The sequence below is a fragment of the Pagrus pagrus genome (assembly GCF_965226575.1).
Source record: "Pagrus pagrus genome assembly, chromosome: 4".
Taxonomy (NCBI): domain Eukaryota; kingdom Metazoa; phylum Chordata; class Actinopteri; order Spariformes; family Sparidae; genus Pagrus; species Pagrus pagrus.
This window is the reverse complement of record NC_140188.1, coordinates 30,758,487-30,781,983: the sequence shown is the minus strand read 5'-3', so window position 1 is coordinate 30,781,983 and position 23,497 is coordinate 30,758,487. Positions and strand designations below refer to the sequence as shown.

The following is a 23,497-nucleotide window of genomic DNA, read 5'->3' as shown; positions in this document are numbered from 1 at the left end:
TGTTTCCACTCAGATTTTTTTTATGCTTGGAAATGTGCAAGTGGAGAGTGGAGCTGCTCTCTGTGATAACCTTCACTGTTTTATATGCAGCCAAATTCACAATTTAGATGTTTTCATTTGCATGATTTTTTCTGTGTCTATGGTCAGACAACAGATCAATATGAAATTTGATGGTGGTTCATAAGTACTGTGATGACTGATGATCGTGATCAATGATGGAGTACAGATGTGCTGTGAGACTGGCTATAGTGACATTTAACATGAGCGATGACAGGAAAAGGTTCGAAGCAATGAAGGTTAGATGCATTAATGTTGTCATACTCAAGTGCAGGCATAAACCATCTTAATGAGCTGAGTTTTAAAAACATGAAAAATGTTGTAACCTCCGAGGATGTGCCAACTCTCCCCAATGGCTGGGAAAGCACCTACTGTCAAATACACACAGACCCATGGTTTAATAATCTTGTACAACTTGCTTGAGAGCATACTTATATGCAGTTGTTTTTTCTCCCCAACCAGGATGTGTTTTCTTCTACTTACTTCCTTGTGTGATATAAACAATGGAGGTTCAATATAAAAGCTGCTGCATGAAAGTGTTGATATGTGCCACATCTGATTTCTGTTGCTCTGCAGATCAAAAAGACACAGTGGTGATTCAGTCAGGTATGGCAAATATTACTGCTTGAAATGTTTATCAGTGCATTATCAGATAGGTATACCTGTATACCCAATCCTGTTTTTATTTTCCTCAGTTTTCTACAGAAACACTTTCATGTCTACATGTTCTCATTGTACTCAAATCTCTAAAACTGCTGCACTATGACAGCACTAAGTTTACAGGCTAGACACACTGGATGCATGTGCAGTGCTGCTGAGTGTCGTTACCTCTCGCTTTTCATTTCGGCGTCCATGTTTACAGGTTAGACAGTTCACACTGGATGCATGAGATGCACTTCTCACACCCTTGTCAAGCATGGCTGCTAGAGAGTCTTAGCAAAAATCAACCTGAAAATGACCTGTAGACAGACATATGGACATCATGCCAGCATTCCACTACAGTTTTAATGTCTGTATGTGTAGAATATGTCAGAGACCTGAAGAGGATACACACAACAGGTGAGGGGCAGAATCGGATGTTACTGCGAGTGTTTATTCCTCCAGACGGTCTGGCTCTGCACTTGACTCTAGCAGCTGCAGCAGCTACTCCCAGCTGCTCCACCCGGCCCTCCCCTCCCCCACATCAGTCAGAAAATGTCTTTTGCTTTGTTTTGATGGAGGGACCCCTAGTGGCATAACTTACATATTGTGTGTTTAACAGTGAAGTAATTAAAGCCATATAATTATTCATATTCATATCATTTTCAGGGACAGTTAAACTTAAAGATGATTTAAAGGTATTTTGGCCCCATAGTGGCAGCAGAACCAGCTGTAGACACATTAATATATTTTCACTTCATAGAGCTGATATAGCTAACATGTTAGCAGACAGTTGCCTATGCACACAGTTAGAACTGTGTTTCTGACAACCTGATGAATGACAGTACGATAGTCACTCTCCTGTCTGCTCTGTGTTGGCCCTGTGTAAGAACGCTAGGTATTTGAGTTTTCTAAAATTTCCACAGAAGATCCGTCCTCTTTGAGCAGCTCATATTGCTGTTGGATGTAACATCAAACATGAAGACACCCTGTACTGTGACGTACAAAGAACAGAGGACATATTGAACAAGTGACATGATAGCAGCGATGCATTCTCATTAGAGGAAGTAGTTTTGATTTTGGGACACTTGGTTCTTTTATAACCCCTGTGTGTGTTTAATATGGTGGAACTGAGGGCTGAACACACTGCAGCTTAACAAAACACAAACAACTCAGGAAAGCATCTTCACCAGTGTGCATCATTTAAAAAACAACAGTGTTTGCTACGGTATTGTTGGCAATGTATGTTGTATGTTTTTGTCTATTGACATTCCTAAGTTTTTATTTTTTAAATTGTGAAAAAACACTTGGTTAAGGTAAGGAAAACATCATGTACTAGCTTAAAATACCTGTTTATACCACCTCAAATACAGCTGTTATCAGTTATCCCAACAGTTATCCCGAGGTCTCCTTTAAAATATCTGGTGGTTTCACACTTACAGATGTTGAAATGCAGCCTTGAACTGTGGTCACTGGCTATGGGAACAGCCTGATATTCCGAAACACCTCCATTGCCAAACCCCTCCATCCCGACACACCCCCACTCGGACACACCGCTGTTCCGAATCCGACTTTCAACATCCAATTACTTCCCAATATGGTTAGGGTCAGGGGTACCACAATAGCCTTTTCGGAACAGCGGGGTCTTTAGAAAAAATGAGAAACAACGCCATTACGATGAATGGAAGTCTATTTTCGGAACAGCGGGGTTTTGGAAAAGCGGGGTGTAACCACTGGCTATATGCGTGATGTGAACTCCATATGGCACATTTTGTTGGAATGTCAATTTGTCATGCAGCCTATGACACGTACATATTTGAATGTATCCGTCTTCAGAAACGTCAACAGCAAAGCAAACTGATTGTAGCAGAAAATAGACTGAAAAATCCAAACTTTACTAAACTTCAGAGGTAAAGGAGTTTTTTCCTTCTTCATTGATCCACAAAAAATCATCAAACAATGAATGTGCAAATAACTTTAAGTGTATATTTTAATGACCATGTTCCCAAACTGAGGATTTCCAGCTGAAGGTGAAATCCCATAAAAATAATCATGAGAAAGAAACAAAATATCTACTGTTTCCATCTCAGTTATACAACAATATGGTTCTTTTCCATGTGTATACTTGGCTTTGTAACATGAAGGGCTGTGTGCTCAGCTATGAATTCTTACTGGACACCAAAGACCAATGAGTCCTAGTTGATTAATAATGATTTCTAGATACAAGAGAATGATACACTTGAATCTGACTCTTCTTCGGGTGCCATTTTGATGTCCTGCTGATTCTTCAGTATTTGTTGTAGTTCAGGATGATTTTCTCATATTTGTTGGGAATGTAACATCCAATACCTGCAAACCAGATCCACAGAGGGTATAAATTCATTTACAGGCAGAACAAGAATGAGGGAGAGATTTTGTCTGTGTATTAAATGACAGTAGACAGACAGACAGACAGAAAGACCTCTTCTTGTTTGACTCACCAACATCAGGCCTGATGATTTGTCCGTCAGTTTTCTTGACCAGTAGCTCCCAGTAGGTACGTTTCTCTTGACTTCCAGGCAAACCGTTGACACTCTGCAGGAACGGGCCGTAGTTTGGATCCTCTGTGTAGGTGAACCTGCAGGACAACAGGAAATGATTGATGAAGGCCTTAGATATGATAGTAGTGTATAGTGTTATTCATCTTTTATACAAAGACATTATAAAATGCTTTATGAAGCATTAAAACACAGCAGGCACTAAAAAGTAAAAGAATGAAAGTGAAATAGAAAGAAAAACAAAATGCAGAAAAAACAGAATAAGACTAAAACCAGAAAACGCCACCTGATGATCGAGGCATTCATCAGTTAGGCTACATCCATTAAATGTTTTCGTTTTCAAATGCATACGTTTTGCTACGTTTACACCTGGCTTCCACACTACTCAGAGCCTGAAAACAGAGACTTTTGGAAAAGCTGCTGGCCCGAATACTTTGCCTTTTTCTGGTAAAAAAAACAAAGACTGACTGTAGCCGTCAATTGAACATACTGTATTACAAATTACGGACGTTGCTGACGTTGTTGTCTACCAGCAGCTGTTGCGCTGTTAAATTCTGCATTTTGTAATGCTGCTACTGCCTAAATTTCCAGGAGGCAAGCTATTATTTGCATGATTTGCAACAGTTCCTGCAGAGTTCAGCCCAAATGGGGTGCCGTCGTTCGGACAGGAAAAAGCAGGGCCTGGTGCCATTATTTTGTCAGCAAAGTTCCAGTTCTAGAGGAATGATAAGGAAACTTTTTGATCCCCAGATCGGCCCAAATCAGCCTCAGCAGAAGACTACTGTACATCCACATGTGGAAGGAGAAATAAGAAAAAAAGAGTATGGCCACAGAGGCAGCATGCTGTTTGTATCACCTGAGTGAGTGACAAGGGAAAACTCTGGAAAACAGCTATTGCATTTGACTATAGACTCATCTTGGATTAATTTGAATGCACCAGCTTGTGTTTGTGTGGTCAACCCTATTTTGCTCCGTTATTCAGGATTAGCTAAAATGACTGTCTTTCTGTTAGCATTTAGCAGTGCAGCCAGATACAAAGATAATGTAAAGTTGGGTGGTAATAAATACATACAATTCAAAGGCAGTTTAGAGTAAAAGTAAAAGTAATCTATAAGCTTAAATTCTCAAATGAGACCCTTAAATTGTCACTGTCTAGCAGCTAAAGGTGTGAATGGTTTTTGACTGTGCCCAGAAAACACACAGTTACTGTAGTGTCGCTGTGAACAGACTAAAGTTTGGATTAGTTAGGCAAAAATCCAACCTGACTACATTCTGACTCAATGTTGCTCAACTTGAGGAAGTATGATTAAGCAAGGTGAGTCATGAGTCCATTAACGGCAACAGTTATCTGATGACACTCTCTGATTTGAGTGACGCCCAAATACATAAAAAAAAATTACTTTGAAACACAAAATGAGAGAACAAGAAATAAAAGCGTTTCTGAGAATAGTCTGTAAGTGTATAATTCCAAGTGGTGAAAAAATGAAGCAGAAGGTGTTCATCTAAATAAATAAATGGATGTTATTAATTCATACTCGTGTTTCAGCTTAAAGAAACAGTTGATGTGATGAATTTACGTGAAGTCTTTGGTTGAGTCCTGCAGTCTCTTCATTCCACCCAACAAGATCCCTCTGAAGACTACGGAAGTGTTGTAGTTCTTGCATGGGGTGGGTGACACAGAGTTTGTCACAAGGACAGTAAAGGGAGTTGTATCAGAACCTAAAAAAAGGAGGTCAAAGTAAGTAGAGAAGATAACATAGGGAGTAGAAAAACAGTGTACACTGTCACAGACTGGTGACCTGTCCTCTGTGGACCCCTGTTTTGTCCACTGGGTTTGGCTTCAGTCTTGTGCGACCCTTCAAGAAGAAAACAGGAAAAGAAAACCATTTAAACTGTTTCACTGAACAGGATTTTTAATAGAGTAATACTGGAAGAAACTGCGCTGAAGCTTACTTGCAGCTGGACTTAGAGAAACCAACAGCAGGGCTGCAGAGAGCAGAGCAGGCGTCTTCATCCTGACGTCTGGAAACCAAACTCTGAACCTGAAATGTTACTTACACAGACATGAACACAAACATACCTCAAGAACCTTAAACAATCTCTACCAAGCCTGTGTAAATGTTGAATGTATTTACGCAAGATTCTTGGAGAAAATCTCTTGACATCCTGACAACAATCAATAAATCAAATGTTCTCAGAGTATGTGTGGCTGTTTCAGGCCTCTAATAACCACCAAACTGTCTCATCCGGCCTGTGTGAAAAGACTGGACAGGCTACCTGCCTGCCTACATACTCTGCCCATGACTATTGCGCATGGTTTGCTGGCCTGACAGCAGTGAGTACTAACACCAGCCATGTTCCTTGTTTAAAGTCATTTTGATAATAATAGCTGTTTCTTACACATGAATGAGGCCTGAGGTACTTGGATACGGTTAGCGATGACAGCAATGTGCCAGGCTCACAGCACACAGCCGCTAGCTAAAGGACGAGTGAGCAGCAGGGACGGACTTTCATTCAGCCGCTGAATTCAACAGCTCCTGAGTCAAGCTAACTCCGTTAACACAAAGCACACACCTACAGTTTGCTCTTGCTGGTTTCGACAATCCTTCCATTCCCAGCTTTAATACAAGATTCTAGGCTGACAATAATCATCCATCTGCTGCCTGTCTATGTCACCTTTCACTCCACTTGCATCTCTGCTTCCATTATTAACAGCAAATGCATGCAGTGTGCCTGCTGAGAAGAAGTATTATTTAAGGGGATGTACAGCAACTGATTAGAAACGCTGTCTTATTGCTCTGATTGAATGTCAAACATCTTTTACGTCTCCATGGAACATGAAAAACACTGTATAAAACTGTTCATTGGAATGAACAGGGATCAATTCAAAGGGACAGCTTTGATTTTTTTCTAACATAACATGGCAGGACTCACCAATGTATACAAAGTAGCTCAGGCCTAACAGAGATCTGTGAACCAGCTGGGCAGCTCAAACCACCTCATGCCATGCACACCAAAATATATCTTTAAGATGTACCAAAAAGTAAATTAGCAAGTGTCCTTTAAATAGAAAACATACATCACTAAAACTTTTCTAACCTCCTTCAGCTTTCCCTTCTCACCTCTGACAGACGTATCAGTCGGAGCCGTTGATTGATTTCAACAGAAGGTCCTTCCTCTTTGAGTGTTGGGTGAACTGCTGATCACTTCTTTATATATCTCTCCTCCACACAATCACATCATACCAAAACCGAAGGTAATCACATGCTTAAACACAATCATACATTAGGAAACACATTGAGCAACTAAACATGTTCATTAACAGTAATACATTCCACTAAGAGGAAGTGACTCTTTTCTTATGAGAGAGCCCGAGAAAACACCTACAGTGTTGGAGGAAGTAACACCACAATGAACAAACACACAAGTACAAATCCTTTAATTTTTCACCATTTCACTTCTTCACTTCTCCAAAATGGAGTTTACCACAACAAAATCCACATGGTCAGTTTGACTGAGGTCAAGTGACTGTCAAAGATTTCACCTTTCAGACGACACACTTATCCAACAAGCTGGTTACATTTGATAAAAACCATCATGAATGAAATGTTAATTTATAGTAAATTAAACATGAGTTGACTGTTTGACAAACAATGAAAGGCTTTATAAAACATTTATTTAAAAAACAGTTGACTGTAAAGTTCCACTGATGTTCAGACTTTGTAATTGGTTAATAAATACTGTAGTTCATCTATAAACACTATTTGGATGGTTGTTATATAAGTTCAACTGATGTCTATAAACTTTTACAATTGCTTAATAAATGGTTTGCAAATCATTTTGATAGGAGTTAAGTAAGTATTCATCAATGTTTAATGAACTATATATACCATTAATTAATGGCATTATTATAAAGTTTACCAACAAGCTAAAGTAGGTCTGATTTAAAACAAGTACGTATTAGTATATGTTTTAAAACTCTCTCTTCAGTAAAGCATGCATCTCTGTTCACACGGTCTGTGCATTTCAAAACAAAACCTCGTCAAACTCAAATGAGTTGTGTTTTCTTTATGCAATATCAAACCAGTTGCAGTTGACTTGATTGCTTCCAGTGCAGCTAATACTACACAAGATATATTTTAAAATGTCTTCTGTTCAAACCAACAAAAACAGTTGGGATATTCTGACAGTGCTCAGAGATCCACAGGATCAGGATTGTAACAACCAAATCCATCTATGAAAGTGCCTTCCATGTTTTTGGGTAAGCCTGCCTTTTTCAGCATTGTTTGGTGTTTCAAAGAACTGAGTTTCCTAGACTGGTTACTAGAAATGTGAGGATAAAATACAATTAAATACAGATTAGAAAAAGCAGAACAAAGCACAACAAGAACGAGAAAAGGAAGTGTAGAAAGGAGAAAAAAAGGAAAGAGTTAAAAGAAAGAAGGGGAGAAGAAAGAGGGACGAAATGGGAAAATGAATGAAGGATGAAATAAGGAAAATAAAAATAAAATAAAGATGAAAAAGAAGAAGAAGAACTTTATAACTTAGCAGCAGCTGGAGAGGCAGGAGGTCACAGGTGTGCAAAAGTGAAGCACACCGACGACACCTGGTGGTCAGATGAGGAATGACTGAGTCAGGAACATCATAAGCACAGGAGGAAGAGAAGGGAACAACTGTGACCATGACAGGGTGAGCAGATGTCCTTAAAGACAGGATTTAAACATTGACAAGAGACACTAAGAGACTAGTCATTTATTTAAAACCCACCAGTGCTTACATATTCATGCACAGGCACACACGTGTTTTCAGTTATTTCTTATCAGACCTCTGCTCAGGATTATGGTAGGTGGAGCTATACTTGAAATTATGTGATGTCACCAGATTCCATTTATTAATAAGAATGATAAAAGTGTAATTTTGTCAGCCCTGCAGGTGCAACACAGCTTACAGGAAGGTCAGGAGACGGCAGTGAGGCACAGTCTGTACACATCCAAGTCTCAGAAGATTGAAGCCTGATCAGCCAAAAGAATTAACTGCAGAGTGTGCAGGAACTTTTAAATACAAAGAAAAAACTTGTTTAAAAGTCTTATCAGAAGGCAAAGAATCACATCATTTAGATAAAAGTTGTGATGTAATGAAAGAGGTACAATATTATATGAATAAGTGTTCACAATGATTACCAGCCTGATGAGATTCATCAACTCTGCTCATCACATTTAGTTACAGTACATCTCTGGATTTGTGTCTTACACTCCTTCAGGTCATATACAATAAATGGATATTTTCATCTCTGATAGTTACCAACAGCTCCTTTTAGATTTTTGCCCTGTTTTTTATTTTTAATATATTGTTTATATTTTATAAATAGTTTTACGCTGGCCTTTACCAGAGGTTATAATCAATGTTTTTAACAGTCAAATGACCGTGTGTAATGTGAAAGGTATTCCACTCAGTGAGGATTGTTACTCTACTGTTACCCTCAGCTAATTAAAGGGTAACTCCACCAATTTTGACCATTAAAGCATGTGTTGGAGCTATTTAATTGTTTATTTGTTATTTATAATGTTTGATTAGTATAGTTTTATTTTGATTCAATTCATGACACTATTTTCTATTATTAATAATTTAAGGTAAATATTATCCTTTTGTTTTGCTTATTTAGTTTTTGTTTTCTTTGTAAATTGGGTAACACTGGGCACTGGAGGTTATATATGTAGGAAAGCAGGTAGAGGACCAGAATGCACCTGGGTGGGCAAATGGTTTTTTACCAGCGCGAGAGAAGCATGAAAGAAACAGGATTTGTTTGTTTTCTTTGTATTGCTTGCTTGTTTTGGAGTAAATAAATCAACAGAAAGAATATACAAACTTTGAATGGACATGATTTATTTGCCTGCGAACGATTCACCCCCATGGTGCCGAAGTTACCCTCTTTGATTTTGATAAGTTTTAGTTAATTTGATTTTCCGACAAATGGCCACTACAGCATGTTTACAGGTCTGAGGAATATTACTGAATACGCTGATAATAACGGATGTGTGAAAAAGTAGTGTAAAGTCTTTAGTGACTCCAGAGGAAGCTGCATGTAATCTGATAAACTGCCTCCAGCTATGTCACTCAGTGGCTAAGTTGCATTGTGGGTAATGTAGGCACCGTGTTTTGAAAAGAAAGAAGAATGTGTGGAATAAAAAGGTTATATCTCTGCTCTGCTATATTGTTTTGGATCATTTGTTTTTAAACTGTCCATAATGAGTCCAAGAGGAGTGTAATGTTAGACTGCTGGACTGCTTTTCAAAACCTGGTGCTACATTACCCACAATGCAACTCAGCCACTAAGTGACATGCAGCTTCTTCTGGTGGAGTTGCCCTTTAACTTTATGATGTTATGCCTCTTAACCAAGTCAATGTTGTGTTTACAGCTTGTGTCTGCTTCCCTCTAGTGGCCCAAAAATAGCTCTAATGAAATGGAATGATACTGATTAATATACTGATTATGATCATACAATTTTGCATCTGCTTCTTAATGACTACAATAAAGTAAATACAATGTTTTACTTACTATCTTATGATTTATTTTTATAATACCAGTGTTTTATACACGGTACATTTGGACTCTTTGCCTCTGGTATTGTACGATCATATTTGATCCCAGCTGTGAACAGGGGTTTTTTAATTATTATTTTGTATGTTAATATTTTATGCTATGTTTAAATATTTAAATGTTTCATTGTCCATGTGTTACATACTTTGGTCTCTTGTCATCTATCATATATGTTCTGTATGTTAGATGTCATTGTGCTGCTTTGTTCCACTCTGTACAGGTGAGCTGTGCGTTCTGATTTAGTTGAACTGTCAACTTTATGATGGCCTGGAGGATAATTCATCTGATGGCCCAGCAGATCAAAATTACAGCTCTGTTGTTCAATTTAGTTAACTGAAACTTACGTTTATTAGTAAGTATTATATACATCAAACAAATAAGTAGGCCTGAAGTGCATTTAACTGAGGACTGGAGGTGAGAACCTCCTGATGGCAGTGATAAACAAAGAGGAAGACCTTGGTTCCTTGTAAAAATCCAAAGCAATTATTGGAGAGCAGTGAATCTTTGAAATCTAATAGTGCTCTCGGTGTTCTTTTCGAGCTTTTAAACTAATTCGTGATTGATCGCTAATTATCGGTGAGGGGGCCCCTGGAGACGGCCGGGCCCCTCCTTGCTTTTCACAGCGTGAGAGCAGCTATAACTTTCAAACAGTCCTCTCTGCGCCTTGTTGTGGCAGCTCGATAGTCTTCAAGACGTTTGAATAATCATCGTGGCCCGTTTCCCAATAAAGAAGGTGGAGCCTTCCAACAATAAAGCACTGGAAACCCAATATTACCGTGTGGACGCTGCGCAGGTAAATGGGCCTTAATGATCAAAAGTTCTTTGAGTGCGTCATCATTTCCAGGAATATGTCCATACCGATCGGCTGATGAACTTTAATCCTCAAGCCCACGAAATGACATCAGTTGTACTTCTTCATGTTATCGAGTCAAAACGTCGGATTGATAACCTTCTCCGCGTAATGACTGAGTGTCTGTTAATAGCGCGTCGATTGATATTGGCTGTGTGGATGTGAATCACTCTTCGGCCCCGCCAACAACAGCATTAACAAAGAGCGTCATCGGTGACAATGTATTATTTTTTTTCAAGGTCGGATCAATTGAGGTGCAGGTTTTGTCTTGGAAATCTATTCCCTCAATTGGCGCTGTGCTGCAGGATCCAGACTATAAAAGTGGAGCTGGTGTGGTGACGCTGCTCAGAGCTGCTGTGCTGCTTCAACAGGAGGCACTGAAGGCTTCAGGAAGTCCTGCTGCACCACATGGAGATGACCCAAGTTGAGCAGGTAGGTCATGATGAATCATTTCACTTAGCCTGATAAGAGTAATTGTGTATTTGTGATTAGAAGATTATAGAACAATTTGCAGGCCATGATAAGGAGCAGTATGAGGTCATTTAGATTAGCTGGAGGCTAATAGAAGTGCATGGCTTCTCTGAGGCCCGCTTATATGAATGTTGCAACTACAGCCCGACCGCTGCTTAATTCTTTTGGCAGATGGCGATATTAGGGAGTTGGTCTGTGGTTATCAAACAGGCAGGATATTTCACAGTTTAACAACAAACTTTATTGTCTATAATGACAGTGTACTGAAGCAGTAATCCTCACTGGGAATTCTTCATGACTTCATAATCTGCATTTTAATGAGCTTTCATATGGGCACACATTGGACAACATACTGTATATGCCAGTAGGATACAATATCAGCTGATTATATTGGCCAGTATCGGTTAGGCTGTAGTGACAGCAGCAATCTTATGAATTATTGCTACTCACAGCGACAGGAGCTGCAAATATAAGCAGATTGATTGATCAGTTAATGGAAAGATAATTAACTTTGAACACTGATCATTTGAGTCATTTTTCAAATATAAATGCCAAAAACCGTCCCACCGTCTCTCTGTGAGGGATTTGTAGCTTTTCTTTGATATATGTAATAGGGAATGAAATAGCTTTGGGTTTTGGACTGTTGGTCAGACAAAACAAGCTATTTCATGGTTCCACTTTGGATTCACTGTAGTCTTTCTATTAGTCAAGTCAAGTCAATTTCATCAGTATCATTACAAATGTGCCTCGAGGGGCTTTACACGAAGGAGAAAGAGAAGTGAAAGAGAGAGATAGGCAAACAGCTGTGCTTGTGGGACAACAAGCAGTCAGAGGGTCAGAGAGATGTGGTAGTTTATAGTAATCTCATCTCAAGACAAGCATGGACTTTATGAGTAAGCTCAACAGATTCATTGAGAATAACAATAACAGTAAATAATAAAATAACATTCACTGAGACCGGTGTGCCTGAAGGATAATGGTAAAAGTGTAGGTTCAAGGCCTGGAGTATTCAAAGAAGAAACAACTAACTGTGTTTTCAGCCTGGATTTAAAGGCCTCAGCAGTGTCAGATGTGTCTGATGTCAACAGGAAGGTTATACCAGAAGAAGGGAGCATGACGGGACAGAGTCCCACAGCCTGCTGACTTCTTTTAAACTCTGGGGACAGACAGGAGGCCTGTATTCTGAGAGCAGAGAGCACAGGATGGAATAAGGAGATCATTTAGGATTTTGAAATCATCAGACCATGGATAGTTTTTAATTCATCAGAAGCATGGATGGTCTAATCTGACATGGACATGGAGTCAGCGACCGTCAAATTTTCTAGTTTAAGTTGAAATTCTAGCCGCAGCAACCTGCACAACTTTTCATACCAGCACGCAGCGGGCCTGACAACAAAATGTTAAAATAATCAAGTCTGAATGAAACCAAGGCATATATTTGGGTCTGTGTGTCTGCTATTAACCAATAAGATTTTAGTAATGCTGTGTAAGTGAAAAGGTCAGTCTTAGTGATTTCTTTAATGTGCAGATCAAATGTAACACAGTTACAGGCACATACAGCTGAGTATCATCAGTGTAGCAATGAAAATTAATCCCATGATTGCGTGTAATTCAGCCAAGACGTGAAATATAAAGAGCGAACATCAGAGGGACAAGAACAAAGCCCAGAGGCACTCCATACTTCACATCACAAAACTTTGATGTCGTATTTCACTGCTTTGTGATGCATGGACTCATTGGAGAAAAATAACCAGCAGATGAATCACTAATGAAAACATGGCTTATTTGCATTATGGAACAGTTGGTTTGCTGGTGTGCTATAGAGGATTCTCTGGAATACCTTTAATGTATTTAGGAAGAAGACAACAGTTGCTTATTGCTGGATTTTGTCACCACAGTGTAACATGAGTGTCACACTGATCAGTCATTGACAATGAGGATTTTCAGTTCAGTTTGAAGACTCAGTGTTATAGACTTGTTTGTCCATGTACTGGTCACCTCTGATGGCTGGCTGGATTTACTTTACAGTATACTATTTGTCACAGAACACTGTTTTCCCAGTCAGTGTGCTGTTTCGACTAAATGCACTTATACTGTATACAGCAATCAGATTTGGAGTGACAAACATCAGAAAAAGATAAAAGCTGAATGACATTCCAAAGATTCAATAGTTTTTGTAATCTACATTTTCTGTCACCTCTAAAATCAAATCATTTTTTTGTGGCTGTGCCAGCTCCCCTCATCTCCTTTGTGCTTTGCATTGTGGGAGAAAAGTGTACATTAACTGCACAGTCAAAATTGAAGTAAATAGAGTCTACTTAATTTTCATTTTAAGAACACTCAACACATACAATCTGCTTGGAATTACTATGTGATACTATGGGACACATAGACGCCGTGTATTGCTACCACACAGTCACCCTAACCTGAGGATTTTGAGAGATTCTCTTGATAGGCTGGCTGCAGTATGACATCAGTCCAAAGGGTGATGCTAGTGCTCCATGTGTGGGTTTACTCCTATACATGCTGTTAAACAGTCACTGCATAACACAAGAGGAAAATCTTCTGTCTCACCCTCCTGTCTCAGAAGTTATAAAAGTCTACAATTTTAGCCTTGTTTTAAAGCCCATCACAGGTTTTATCTGTCACAGTTTGACCAAAGTGCTGTGCACTGCCTCTGCTGCTAAGCTTATACCACATGTCTCATCAGCTATTAGAACATGTACTGTGAAGAGAAGAGTGAGCTGTTGTGTGCCACTAGTGTGCTGTTGAGGGATGTGTTCAGACATTGCTAATGGTGCCTCAAGTGTTCTGTCAATAGGATAGCTTTTAACCACATTCAACACATCAGTTGTTTAATGAATGGGTGAAAATGTTTGAGCAGGATTATTTAAGTTTCACATCCAGTCACAATGAGTCCAACCTCGTCATTGCTCTTTATCCTTCCTCAGTTCGAGTCTGCTAAAGAGAGGTTGTGTAAAGCCTGAAAAGGATTTACATCTTAGAACTTTATGCTAACATAGTCCAAAGCTAATTATTTTAATTAAAGGTGCAATGTGTAGGAGTCCGGACCACTAGCTGCACGGCTAACTGAGCTAACTGCTTAAATGCAGCTACAGTCAGTAGCAGTTAGCGGTCACTTTGGTGATATGCTTACCCTAATTCGTTTTGAGTATGAATTAGACAGGTGGCCAATTCTTAGATACTGCAAGGAATTTAAAGGAACAGTCCACTAAACCATATTAATTGTTCGACTATATTTAAAAGTATATTTTATTTTAAGTGGCTGTGGTGATGGAGGTTTTAACCCATTTATCTCCTATTTTGCCATAAATGATCCTAAGTGCTTGAAGCCATAATATATTGTTTGTTTGTTTTTTTATTGTAAATAGTGAATATTGCCTGTTCCAAAACATGAAGACATTAAAAGAATGATTTTCTTTTTCATTACTACAGTAGCTACTGGTCAAAAATATAAACTAGAGTGGTGAATGGTGCTGGGCTAGTAGCGATGTTACGATAATGGTAAAATATTTTAAATGATTTTGATTGCTTAATATTTTCACATTCATTAGAAATGAAATCATTGTCTCAACATTGTACTGTATATGGATTCAATTCTTTTGTTGGACTCATAAGATAGGATCAATGCAAGGTTGTATCCTATTTAAATACAGGCAGCCCACTGCTTAGCCAGTTCAACATGCCTGTGTGTTCTTTAGCTACTTGTTATGGGTTTATTGACTGAGAGAACGAGAACAAACAACTGACTTTCCACCATTATTGCTTTTCACCTCCCGTCACTGAGCACTTAGTGTTGGCTCGCTGCATTTCACCAATACACCTCACACATCTGTGTTTGCACAGGAGCAGGTGGATGGACACTCTTCCTCTATTGCCTGTAAACAGCTTGTCACTCCCTGCCCTTTCATATGGTGGGGGGCGTCCGGCTGGTGGTTGTCGGAGGGGGGGGTTAAGGTTGATGAACGGTGCGTTGTGTTTGTCTGACCCACTTCATTTCATCCCAGACAGGCAGCAGGGGCTGCAGGTTGTGGCTGAGGGGGCAGCCGAGTCTGACTTAATGACAGGGCTTTGTTTGGCGTTCAGGCTCTCATCAGGTTAGGCCCGAGCCAGACAATAGCTGGGGTCACAGGTCCTCAGAGACCCAGGGTGAGAGGGCTAATGAGTCAGTATTGAGCTGAGAGGAGCAGGCCAGTGTGGTCTGCAGCCGCAGGCTCAGATGGTCCTGACACGGCCGTGGCCAATTTGTCTGTTCTGTTCCTGACAGGAGGCTGCAGAGCCGCCATGTTATCAGCAAGCATTTGGTACATAACACACATTCTTATGTGTTGAGAAAGGGGATAGTATCTGTTGCAGTTGAGCAGTTGAGTCAGATTAGAAAAGGACGTGTGGAAAAACCATCCAAACTCAGTGTGTATCATTTTTTTCAAAAACTGAACCTAAGGACAAGTCAGACCTGGTTCAAAATCTGTAAATTATGATGTACCATGTGTTCAGAGCTAATAGGTAGTCCACCTGGATAAACTTAGGTATCAGACTTTGACACAGACCCAACGTCAGAAGGAGGCCTTAGCCGACCAGGTTAGACTGAACATAGTTTGGACTGAGCTTTAATGGGTCAAATCTCGGTTATGTAAAAAAATCATATTGCTGTTATATTGACAGATTTCTTGATTGTGATTAGACTCATGATTAGTGGGTATGATCACTTTTGCATCATTTTCACTGAAAAATGACCACTGATGTTAATAATGATGTTGAACTTGGGTCTCCACCAAACTAACATGTTTTCTTACATCTTTATTAAACAATTGCAGCTTCTTAGGATTTGGATATTGCACTTAGCCTTATTACGATTTTGCTTATTTTTTCGATTAACTGTGCAGCCCTCCTCAGACCAGGTGGACCTATGAAGACCTCATGCATGGGTATCGTTTGGGCATGGTTAGTGACTTTTTTGTTGCATAACTGTTACTAATTTTTGTTACAAAGCCAATTTGTATATTTTGAACCTGACTACAAAGAGGAAGTTGGATCAGTCTGCTTCTTTGAAACACAGGGCTACACAATATGTTGAGGTTTGGGAAATCTTTGCCTCTCTGTTGCTAGCATCGATGACCTGTGTTATGGGTAACATAACACCCAAGATGTACCTTAGATCCATTTCACATTCTATTGATAATTTTAATCATTCACCTCCGCCAAGAAGGTTATGTCTTCACCCGTGTCTGTTGGTTGGTTGGTTTGTAAGCATGATTACACAAAATCTGCTGAACGTATTTCCATGAAACTTTGATGGACGATGGTTCTTGGTCCAGAACAGACCACATTAACTTTGGGTGCAGATCCAGTAATTTTTTTTCTGACTTTCGTTAACATTGCGAGCATTTGTCAATATTTTAGTTAATTTCTCAGAGAATAACCCATGCATCTTGATGGAAAAATAACCAGGCGTATTAGGTTATCCGGTATCTATGAGTACAATTTGATGTGGATCAAAATAAAAATCCAGATCTAGCAGGTTATATTATGTTTTATTTATTATTGGATTAGGCTGGATTGAATTAAAGGGGACCGTTGGGCCTTGGCAGAGGTATGCACTCTACTGAGTGCATACTGCCATTCTATTTTTTAATGTCTAACTTTAAACAAAGTGCTTGTGGGATTGTTAAACACCGTCTTAAAATCTGAATTCTGACACTGAAATCTCACTCAAGTTCCCTTCTTTGTTTCATTCTTAACAAAACTACTTTTTGTTGCTGTAAGAAAGAAGAATGAGTCATGTACAATCTAGCTAAATGCTATGAATGCCTTCCAAAGCAGACTGTCTGAGAGTGTGTGCCCTTATCTCCATTTGGATTACCCACCTAAAGTGAGGTTCTGAACAGGTATAAAGACTTTAGATGAGTTCGAGAGAATCAGACTACTCCACTTCAATACCTTAGACCCTTAAATCCTGCCTAGTAAATCCTATGGACATGGCATTCCCTCCATGTTTACACTCCCACAGTTAAATCAACACTGACAATATATCTGTGCGTGAAGCTCAACTCTGACTCCTTCAGGCTTGACTGACCCCTCTCTTCCTTTGTTTGAGACTTCGTAGCTTTTAATTCTGATCCCTTTACTCTTTGGCCCCGCGCTCCCCATCACTCTATCAGCCGCCTTCGACCAGGACACATGCGGCTCTGGCTTACCCAGCCGTGACATTGAACTCTCATCTTCATATTGACCCGCTGTTTCCCATGACCTCTGACCTCTTGGGGTCAAGCCTACAGCCGTCTGGACGTCCTCCTCCTCCACCTGGCCCCGATCGCCACCCTTCAGATGCTCCAGATGGATTACTCTCCACTCAGGACATCTACGGGATTACTTACTTTGTTGTCTCAACAGAGGATTCACAACGCTTCAGATCTGAGAAGCAGAATTATTTTGTCATTATGTTTCCATCAAGTCCCGAATTGGCCGGCTTAAAATTGCTCCAAAGCATTTTTTCATTGGCATTGCCCCTTGTCACTTTAGATGGCGTTTGAGTTTCTTTTTTTTTTCCAAGAGTAGCATCATACAGACGCCGGGGGAACTTTCTCTGCCTGTCTCTCTTCCCCTCTCTGTCTGTCACTCTCTGAACTCGCTGTCCTCATTCCATAGCCTGGTTTTGATACATGGTGTCCTGATAGTTTGCTGGGGAGAATCTGGGTCAGCGTGGGGAGCCTGAGATAGCACAGGCAGGAGTCTGACTAGCTAAAAGCAATACGTCACACATTGCTGTACACACTGCTGCTTTAAAACAGCAGATTCCACATTCTGAACATATCTGTCGGATGTATGTGCTTGATTTTCATCAGTATTACTGTGTGTCTTCGGTAACAGTGCACAACAGAACCCAGACTTATAACAGGATGCCACATAGGCCTGGATCATATTCTTATTATCAAGCAGAAGGGATGCAGGAAATTGTTCACATGAGCTCATTTCATTATCAGAATTGACAGTGTTTGATTGACTTGCCATTTTGAGCGACATGTCCATTAGTTTTGGATTAGGTGTTACATCACTGAAGTCTAGACAGCCATCTGATGTGCACATGATTGAGTTACATGGATTGGAAATATGCAGCTGGGCAACAATATAGTTTTTTTTGTGGCAGGTAGGGAAGTTTATGATTAAAAATATGTGTTTCAGCTGTACATTTTCTCAAAATTTTTGAATTTATGTCACATTTTTCTTGCCTTACTATACAGTCTGCTTTTCAGACTGTTGTGTTCACAGTGTGAGACTGGGGTTTGCTCCTTGGAGCTGAGTGGACTTTGGTCCGAGCAGCATTCCTGATCCTTGCTTGAACCGAGAGCTATAGGGAGAGGTGAGGGAGGGGAGGGGAGTGAAGGGGAGGGGAGGGGAGGGAGAGAAGAGCTGTGAGGGAGGAGGGGGAAGGCAAGACCAAGAGAGGAAGTGAGTGTTCATTACAAAGTGTGCCTCACGGTTGTGGGCATGCCCAGTAGAGTTCGCCTTGCAGCCTGAGATCCAGCCTCTAAATTTGAACAGGAGGGAGACGAGGTGACTGAGCAGACTTTTGTTGCTGCTGCTCTCTCTCTGTCTCTCTCTCTCTCTCTCTCGCTCTCTCTCTCTCTCTCTCTCTCTGTCTCTCGCAATGTTATTTTTCCCCTCCTCTCCCACTAGTGAGTGTGTGGAGAGATTTTTTGCTATGGAAGAGCAAGAGGAGGTGCAGATTTCAGCTAGTGCAAAATAGAACAAGGGGGAAGTAAAGAAATTATGAAGAAGAAGAAGAAGAAGAAGAAGAGGAAGAAGAAGAAGAATAAGAAGAAGAAGAGAGAAAGACTTCACTCCCATCTCCCTCTTCCTCTCCCTCGTTCCCTCCTCTGCCAACGACTTTTACCTCAGAAACAGCGGAGGGACGAACTTCAAAAGGCAGTGAGGAAGGAGCTGGAGTGTGAAATCTGAGAAGAGAAGCAAGATGAGAAGCTGACCGGCGCTGTGTTTGCTATGCTGTCCAGGTCAGTGCCCAGGAAACACCAAACAACTTCTTTTCTTTACCTGCCTTTTCTGCTGCCAAGCTCTTGTCTACTTAATGTACATTGTGCACACAGTGCTTTTACATCTGCTTGTAGTTTGAATTTAAAAATAATAGGTGTTCTTGTGAGGGATTGTGTAACAAGACTGACTGACAGACTGCATGACAGACTGTCAGCACCATCCGACCGATGTCATCCACAGCGGAGTGAAAGTACTGAAACCCCACCTGCTCCCTTCAGCACTACATATGGGAAGTGTTGAGTTGACCAGCTCAGATGTTCACATGCGTACACGTGTTGAGGGAGGACAAACTCGCCGAATGCGGCCACGTGGTCACAGTAAGGGAGAAATCACAGAGATGTACCGAAGGATAGGTGCTCACTCTCACTGGGGGGAAAGGGGGGGTGATTGCGGCGGAGGTACAAAGACACGGTTCATTTTGCAGTTTTGTGAAGGGAGTTTTGAATGTATGCTCACAAACAGGGTGCAGAATGAATGAGGTGTGTGTGACAGGATGACAGCTGGATAAAAAGGTGTTTTCAGTTGTCAGATACGGTTGCTCAATTGTTTTTTTGTTTTTTTTACCATAAAACTTTCATTTTTAATTTTCCTATCAAAGAGGATGTAATCCACCTTCGTATATTTTCAAAACCATGCACTTAACGATGCTTCATTATTACATTTATTCCCTTTAACTGAAGGCGCCTTGGCCTTACCTTAAATTCCCCAAATCCAATAATATTATTGGATTTGGGGAATTATCCTGTAATAACATTAAGTCAGTGTGATGTTTACTGCTCAGATCAGTGTGTGGTTTTAAGCCAGCGCAGGCAGAGAGGTTATTATTAATGACTGTTTATTTCATATGAGAGCTGTGAGACAGCTCACCTGTCTAGTGCTGTCCTCTGTCCGAGGCACCCCTGAGGGCCTGTCCCATTAGCTATCCCAGCATGCCTTGCCACTGACAACGAAGTGTCAGCAGTGACTTCCCAGGAGACGTGTAGTTGACAGGTTTATTATTTCTAGGTGCACCACAGATACTATGGTCCTATAGGGGAGAGGAGAGTGACTTTTGTATTTGCAGGATATTTTTATTATTATTATTATTATTATTATTATTATTATTATTATTGTTGTTATTATTAAATTAATTGTAATAATTACTTTTTGTATCATATGGCTTTACTGTGTCATATTAGATTTTCACTACATGATGATAACAATATGATCGCAATATCTGTAGAAAATTCGGGAAAAAAAATGCTCTTTCAAATTCATGTCTAAACTTCCTTTGATTTTGTTTTTTTGTCTCATTTGGTAAATGAATTCCACTCAGAATGTACGTGTAGCGAGGTAGAGAGAGTCTGTAACCATAACTGTACAAAAAAACAATTCCTTGGAAGAATTTTCATGACCAGTATTAACGTGTATTTAACGTGCATAATGTGCCTCCATCTATGAGAAAAGTGAGAACAGAAAAAAAGGAAAAGATTTGAGAGGCAATTTATTATTTATACAATTTATAATATGCACATATGTATATTTCATTTGTATAATTTTGGTTTTTCATTTTTAAATAACAGTTATCGTTAATATCGGTATATCGCGACACTCCTACAACTAATGTATACTTTCATTATTGATAAATGTGCTGATTATTAATCGGATAAATGTTTTAGCACTGCAACCTATGATTCATTTCATCATATTTTCATGATTTCAGCAGTCGCTTATTTTCTCAATTAATCAATTCAGTCTATTAAATTCAGAAAATGGTGAAAAATGCCGATCAGACGTTCTTAATTGTCTTGTTTTGTCTACAGCCCAGAAATATTCAGTTCACTGTCACAGAGGAGAAAAGAAAGCAGAAAATATTCAGATCTAAGAAGGTGAAAAAATTACTCAAACTGATTAATGGTTTGTCAAAATAGATGCATTTTGATGTACACTAATGTTTTTGTTTTTAAAAAAAAAAAAAAAAAAAAAGCAAACTCTACTTTGATTCTTTCTACAATCAGAGTACATATCCAGTCCAGTTTGAGTCCAGTTTGATGTACAATACAGCCCAAAGTGACAATGGTGACATAATCACACAGCTTTTTATCTGACCAACAATTCAAAACCAATACCTTTCTCATTTTTCACATGTGAGCAGCTGGAAATAATAAATGTTTAGCTCGAAAAAAGACAATTAATTGATAACCACAATTCAGACTCATTCAGACTTTTATGTACTGTACACTATATGCTTTGACCACTAAATAATTTCCGAATGTACGATGGCTAACTAATATTTTGTGAGCAGTTTCACGACATCTGTCACAGTTACTGTCGATGGTAAAAATGATGAATGTTTTGTCAGTATAACATTCCTGCCACCTCCTGCTCAGTGATAAGCAGTACTTAAATATGTTTATAGTAGAAGGGATGTTGTCGTCATCTCTGGCATACCAGACATACTGCAGCTGATCCCCTCTGCTCCATCCTCATGCTTGTAAAGGTTACAATGGGTGTTTCTCGCAATATCTCCGTTTCGTACGCACTTGTGCTCACACTTTACATGCAGTAAATGAGGATGGGTTACACTTGAGAAGTCTATTTCAGGGTTGCAGGATGGATAATTGTAAAAAGCTTGAGTTGTGTTTAATGGAGGGCAGGTTGTGGCAGATGTGTGTGTCTAGTTTGGGATCAAAAAAAGTTTTTGTTGAAAAATGAATGTAAATGGTTAAAAGTCGAGATTCTTCACCTCACTGAAACAATTATTTGGTATCTTGTAAGTGCGGGCTGGGCACAACAGAATAAATACCACACTGAACTTCTAGAATGTAAATTTAAAACACTTGCTTGATGAAAAAGATGAGAAATCGACGCAGATAAAGTTTAAATGTGACTCAAGAATGAAACTTCCTTCTTGACTTTGGATTGACCAAAAAAATTCACCCTCAGATTAAACTTGTTATTTTTGTATAAGCTGCTAAACAAAGTTTTAATTGTTTATTTCTTTTTTCTTTTGTAAAGTTTTTTATTTTCTTTAAATTTTCTTAAGATATTAAAGTCAGACCAGGGTTGCACGATATGGTAAAAACATAATCATATTGTGCAACACTTACCAATTTATTGAGATATGATTTACGATTGGCTTCCATTTGCATAAAAATTTTCAATTTCAGTGACACTTCTGTTCCAAGCAAACATGCTCTTTATATTGGGAAGATGAGATGTGTAGACCAGGACATCTCTGCAGCGCTACTGTACTTTAAATTAATGCTGTTTTGTCACACATTTTACCTTTATCAAATAAATTGCATCTTGCATCTGGCCATTTTGCAATTTCGATAATAGTATGAGTAATTGTGCAGCCCTAATTTTTCTTCTTCTTTTTTTTGAAGTAGTCTGTTTTTCCCCCCAGTATTTTTGAGAACTAAAGCAAACATGTGACAACTACACTTCTGCAAAAGAATTGTGGATTTTTTCAATTTTCTTATAATGACTGAAGTGAACGAAATCTGTGCTACAAATGAGATGCATGAAGATACTGATGTGTTGGATTATGGGAAATGCTTCAGCTTTTTTGATTACCCTAAACTAATGCGAAAAGTCAGAATATCTCAACTTGTCTCCCCCAAAGTCCCCGAACACCATTACTAAATTGCTGGAATACTCCTTTAAACCTCCACTAATCAGGTGCATCTCATTTAATTACCTCCACCAAGGAGGCTATGTTTTCACCCATAACTGTTAGTTGGTTGGTTTGTCAGCAGGATTACACAAAAACTACTGAACAGATTTCCATAAAACTTGGATGGAGGATGGGTCTTGGCCCAGAATAGACCACATTAACTTTTGGTGCAGATCTCAACAAACATTTTCTTTAATATATAATAATGCATGGATCTTAAGGTGTAGTTGATTGGTATCTATGAGTGAGTACAATTTGATATGGATCATATGGATTAAATTATGGTTAAGTAGAGAGTTTCAAATTTAGAGTGATACAGGGCTATCAAGTTCAATATTGGGTCTTGATTGAATTAAACTTGGCGGAGGTATGTACTCTACTGAGTGCCATTCTAGTTAAAGGGTCTGTCCTGTCATCTCTCCTATTGTGATGTTTTTCGTGTTTTTATCGGTACTCACCTTTTCAGCTCAACTGCGTTCATTTGTAAGCATCATTCAGGACATATTTTTCATATTCTGACCATTGTATTTAAGAATAAATACATGAAGTGTATCAATCCGTGTGCATGGAGGCGTTGTCAGAAGCATCAGTCTTGTTATTTACTAGCAGCAGTA

The 23,497-nt window shown here is 39.3% G+C and overlaps 1 protein-coding gene and 1 long non-coding RNA gene across 5 annotated transcripts in view; one reads left to right on the top strand and one right to left on the bottom strand.

Moving 5' to 3' along the window:
- Positions 1–2,706: 2,706 nt before the first annotated feature.
- Positions 2,707–6,407, bottom strand: LOC311256422 (transcobalamin-1-like). 3 transcript variants are annotated; one of them, XM_084351496.1, is made up of 6 exons: positions 6,333–6,407; positions 5,187–5,286; positions 5,033–5,089; positions 4,811–4,952; positions 3,177–3,313; positions 2,707–3,045 (listed from the first exon to the last, which is right to left on the bottom strand). In XM_084351496.1, exons 2-6 carry the CDS (start codon positions 5,245–5,247, stop codon positions 2,984–2,986), a joined length of 459 nt encoding a protein of 152 aa, XP_084207622.1. In that variant the 5' UTR covers positions 5,248–5,286; positions 6,333–6,407; the 3' UTR covers positions 2,707–2,983. The 3 variants fall into 3 exon arrangements, with proteins under 3 accessions (XP_084207622.1, XP_084207620.1, XP_084207621.1); XM_084351494.1 differs by having other exon boundaries at positions 6,356–6,406; XM_084351495.1 differs by lacking the exon at positions 6,333–6,407 and adding an exon at positions 6,168–6,238.
- Positions 6,408–18,712: 12,305 nt separating this feature from the next.
- LOC311256104 overlaps positions 18,713–23,497 on the top strand; it is a 116,664-nt gene continuing 111,879 nt past the window's right edge. For both annotated transcript variants that reach the window (XR_014622443.1, XR_014622444.1), the window contains exon 1: positions 18,713–19,185. This is a non-coding gene — a long non-coding RNA (uncharacterized lncRNA). The remainder of the gene's footprint in view (positions 19,186–23,497) is intronic.

What these genes read in the sequence shown, in the direction of transcription:
- LOC311256422 (XM_084351496.1), bottom strand. Translation starts at nt 5,247, where the DNA reads ATGAAGACGCCTGCTCTGCTCTCTGCAGCCCTGCTGTTGGTTTCTCTA. An exon ending in CAGGGGTCCACAGAGGACAG is followed by an intron (nt 4,953 to 5,032) that starts GTCACCAGTCTG and finishes TCCTTTTTTTAG; the next exon opens with GTTCTGATACAACTCCCTTT. An exon ending in AATCATCAGGCCTGATGTTG is followed by an intron (nt 3,046 to 3,176) that starts GTGAGTCAAACA and finishes TCTGGTTTGCAG; the next exon opens with GTATTGGATGTTACATTCCC.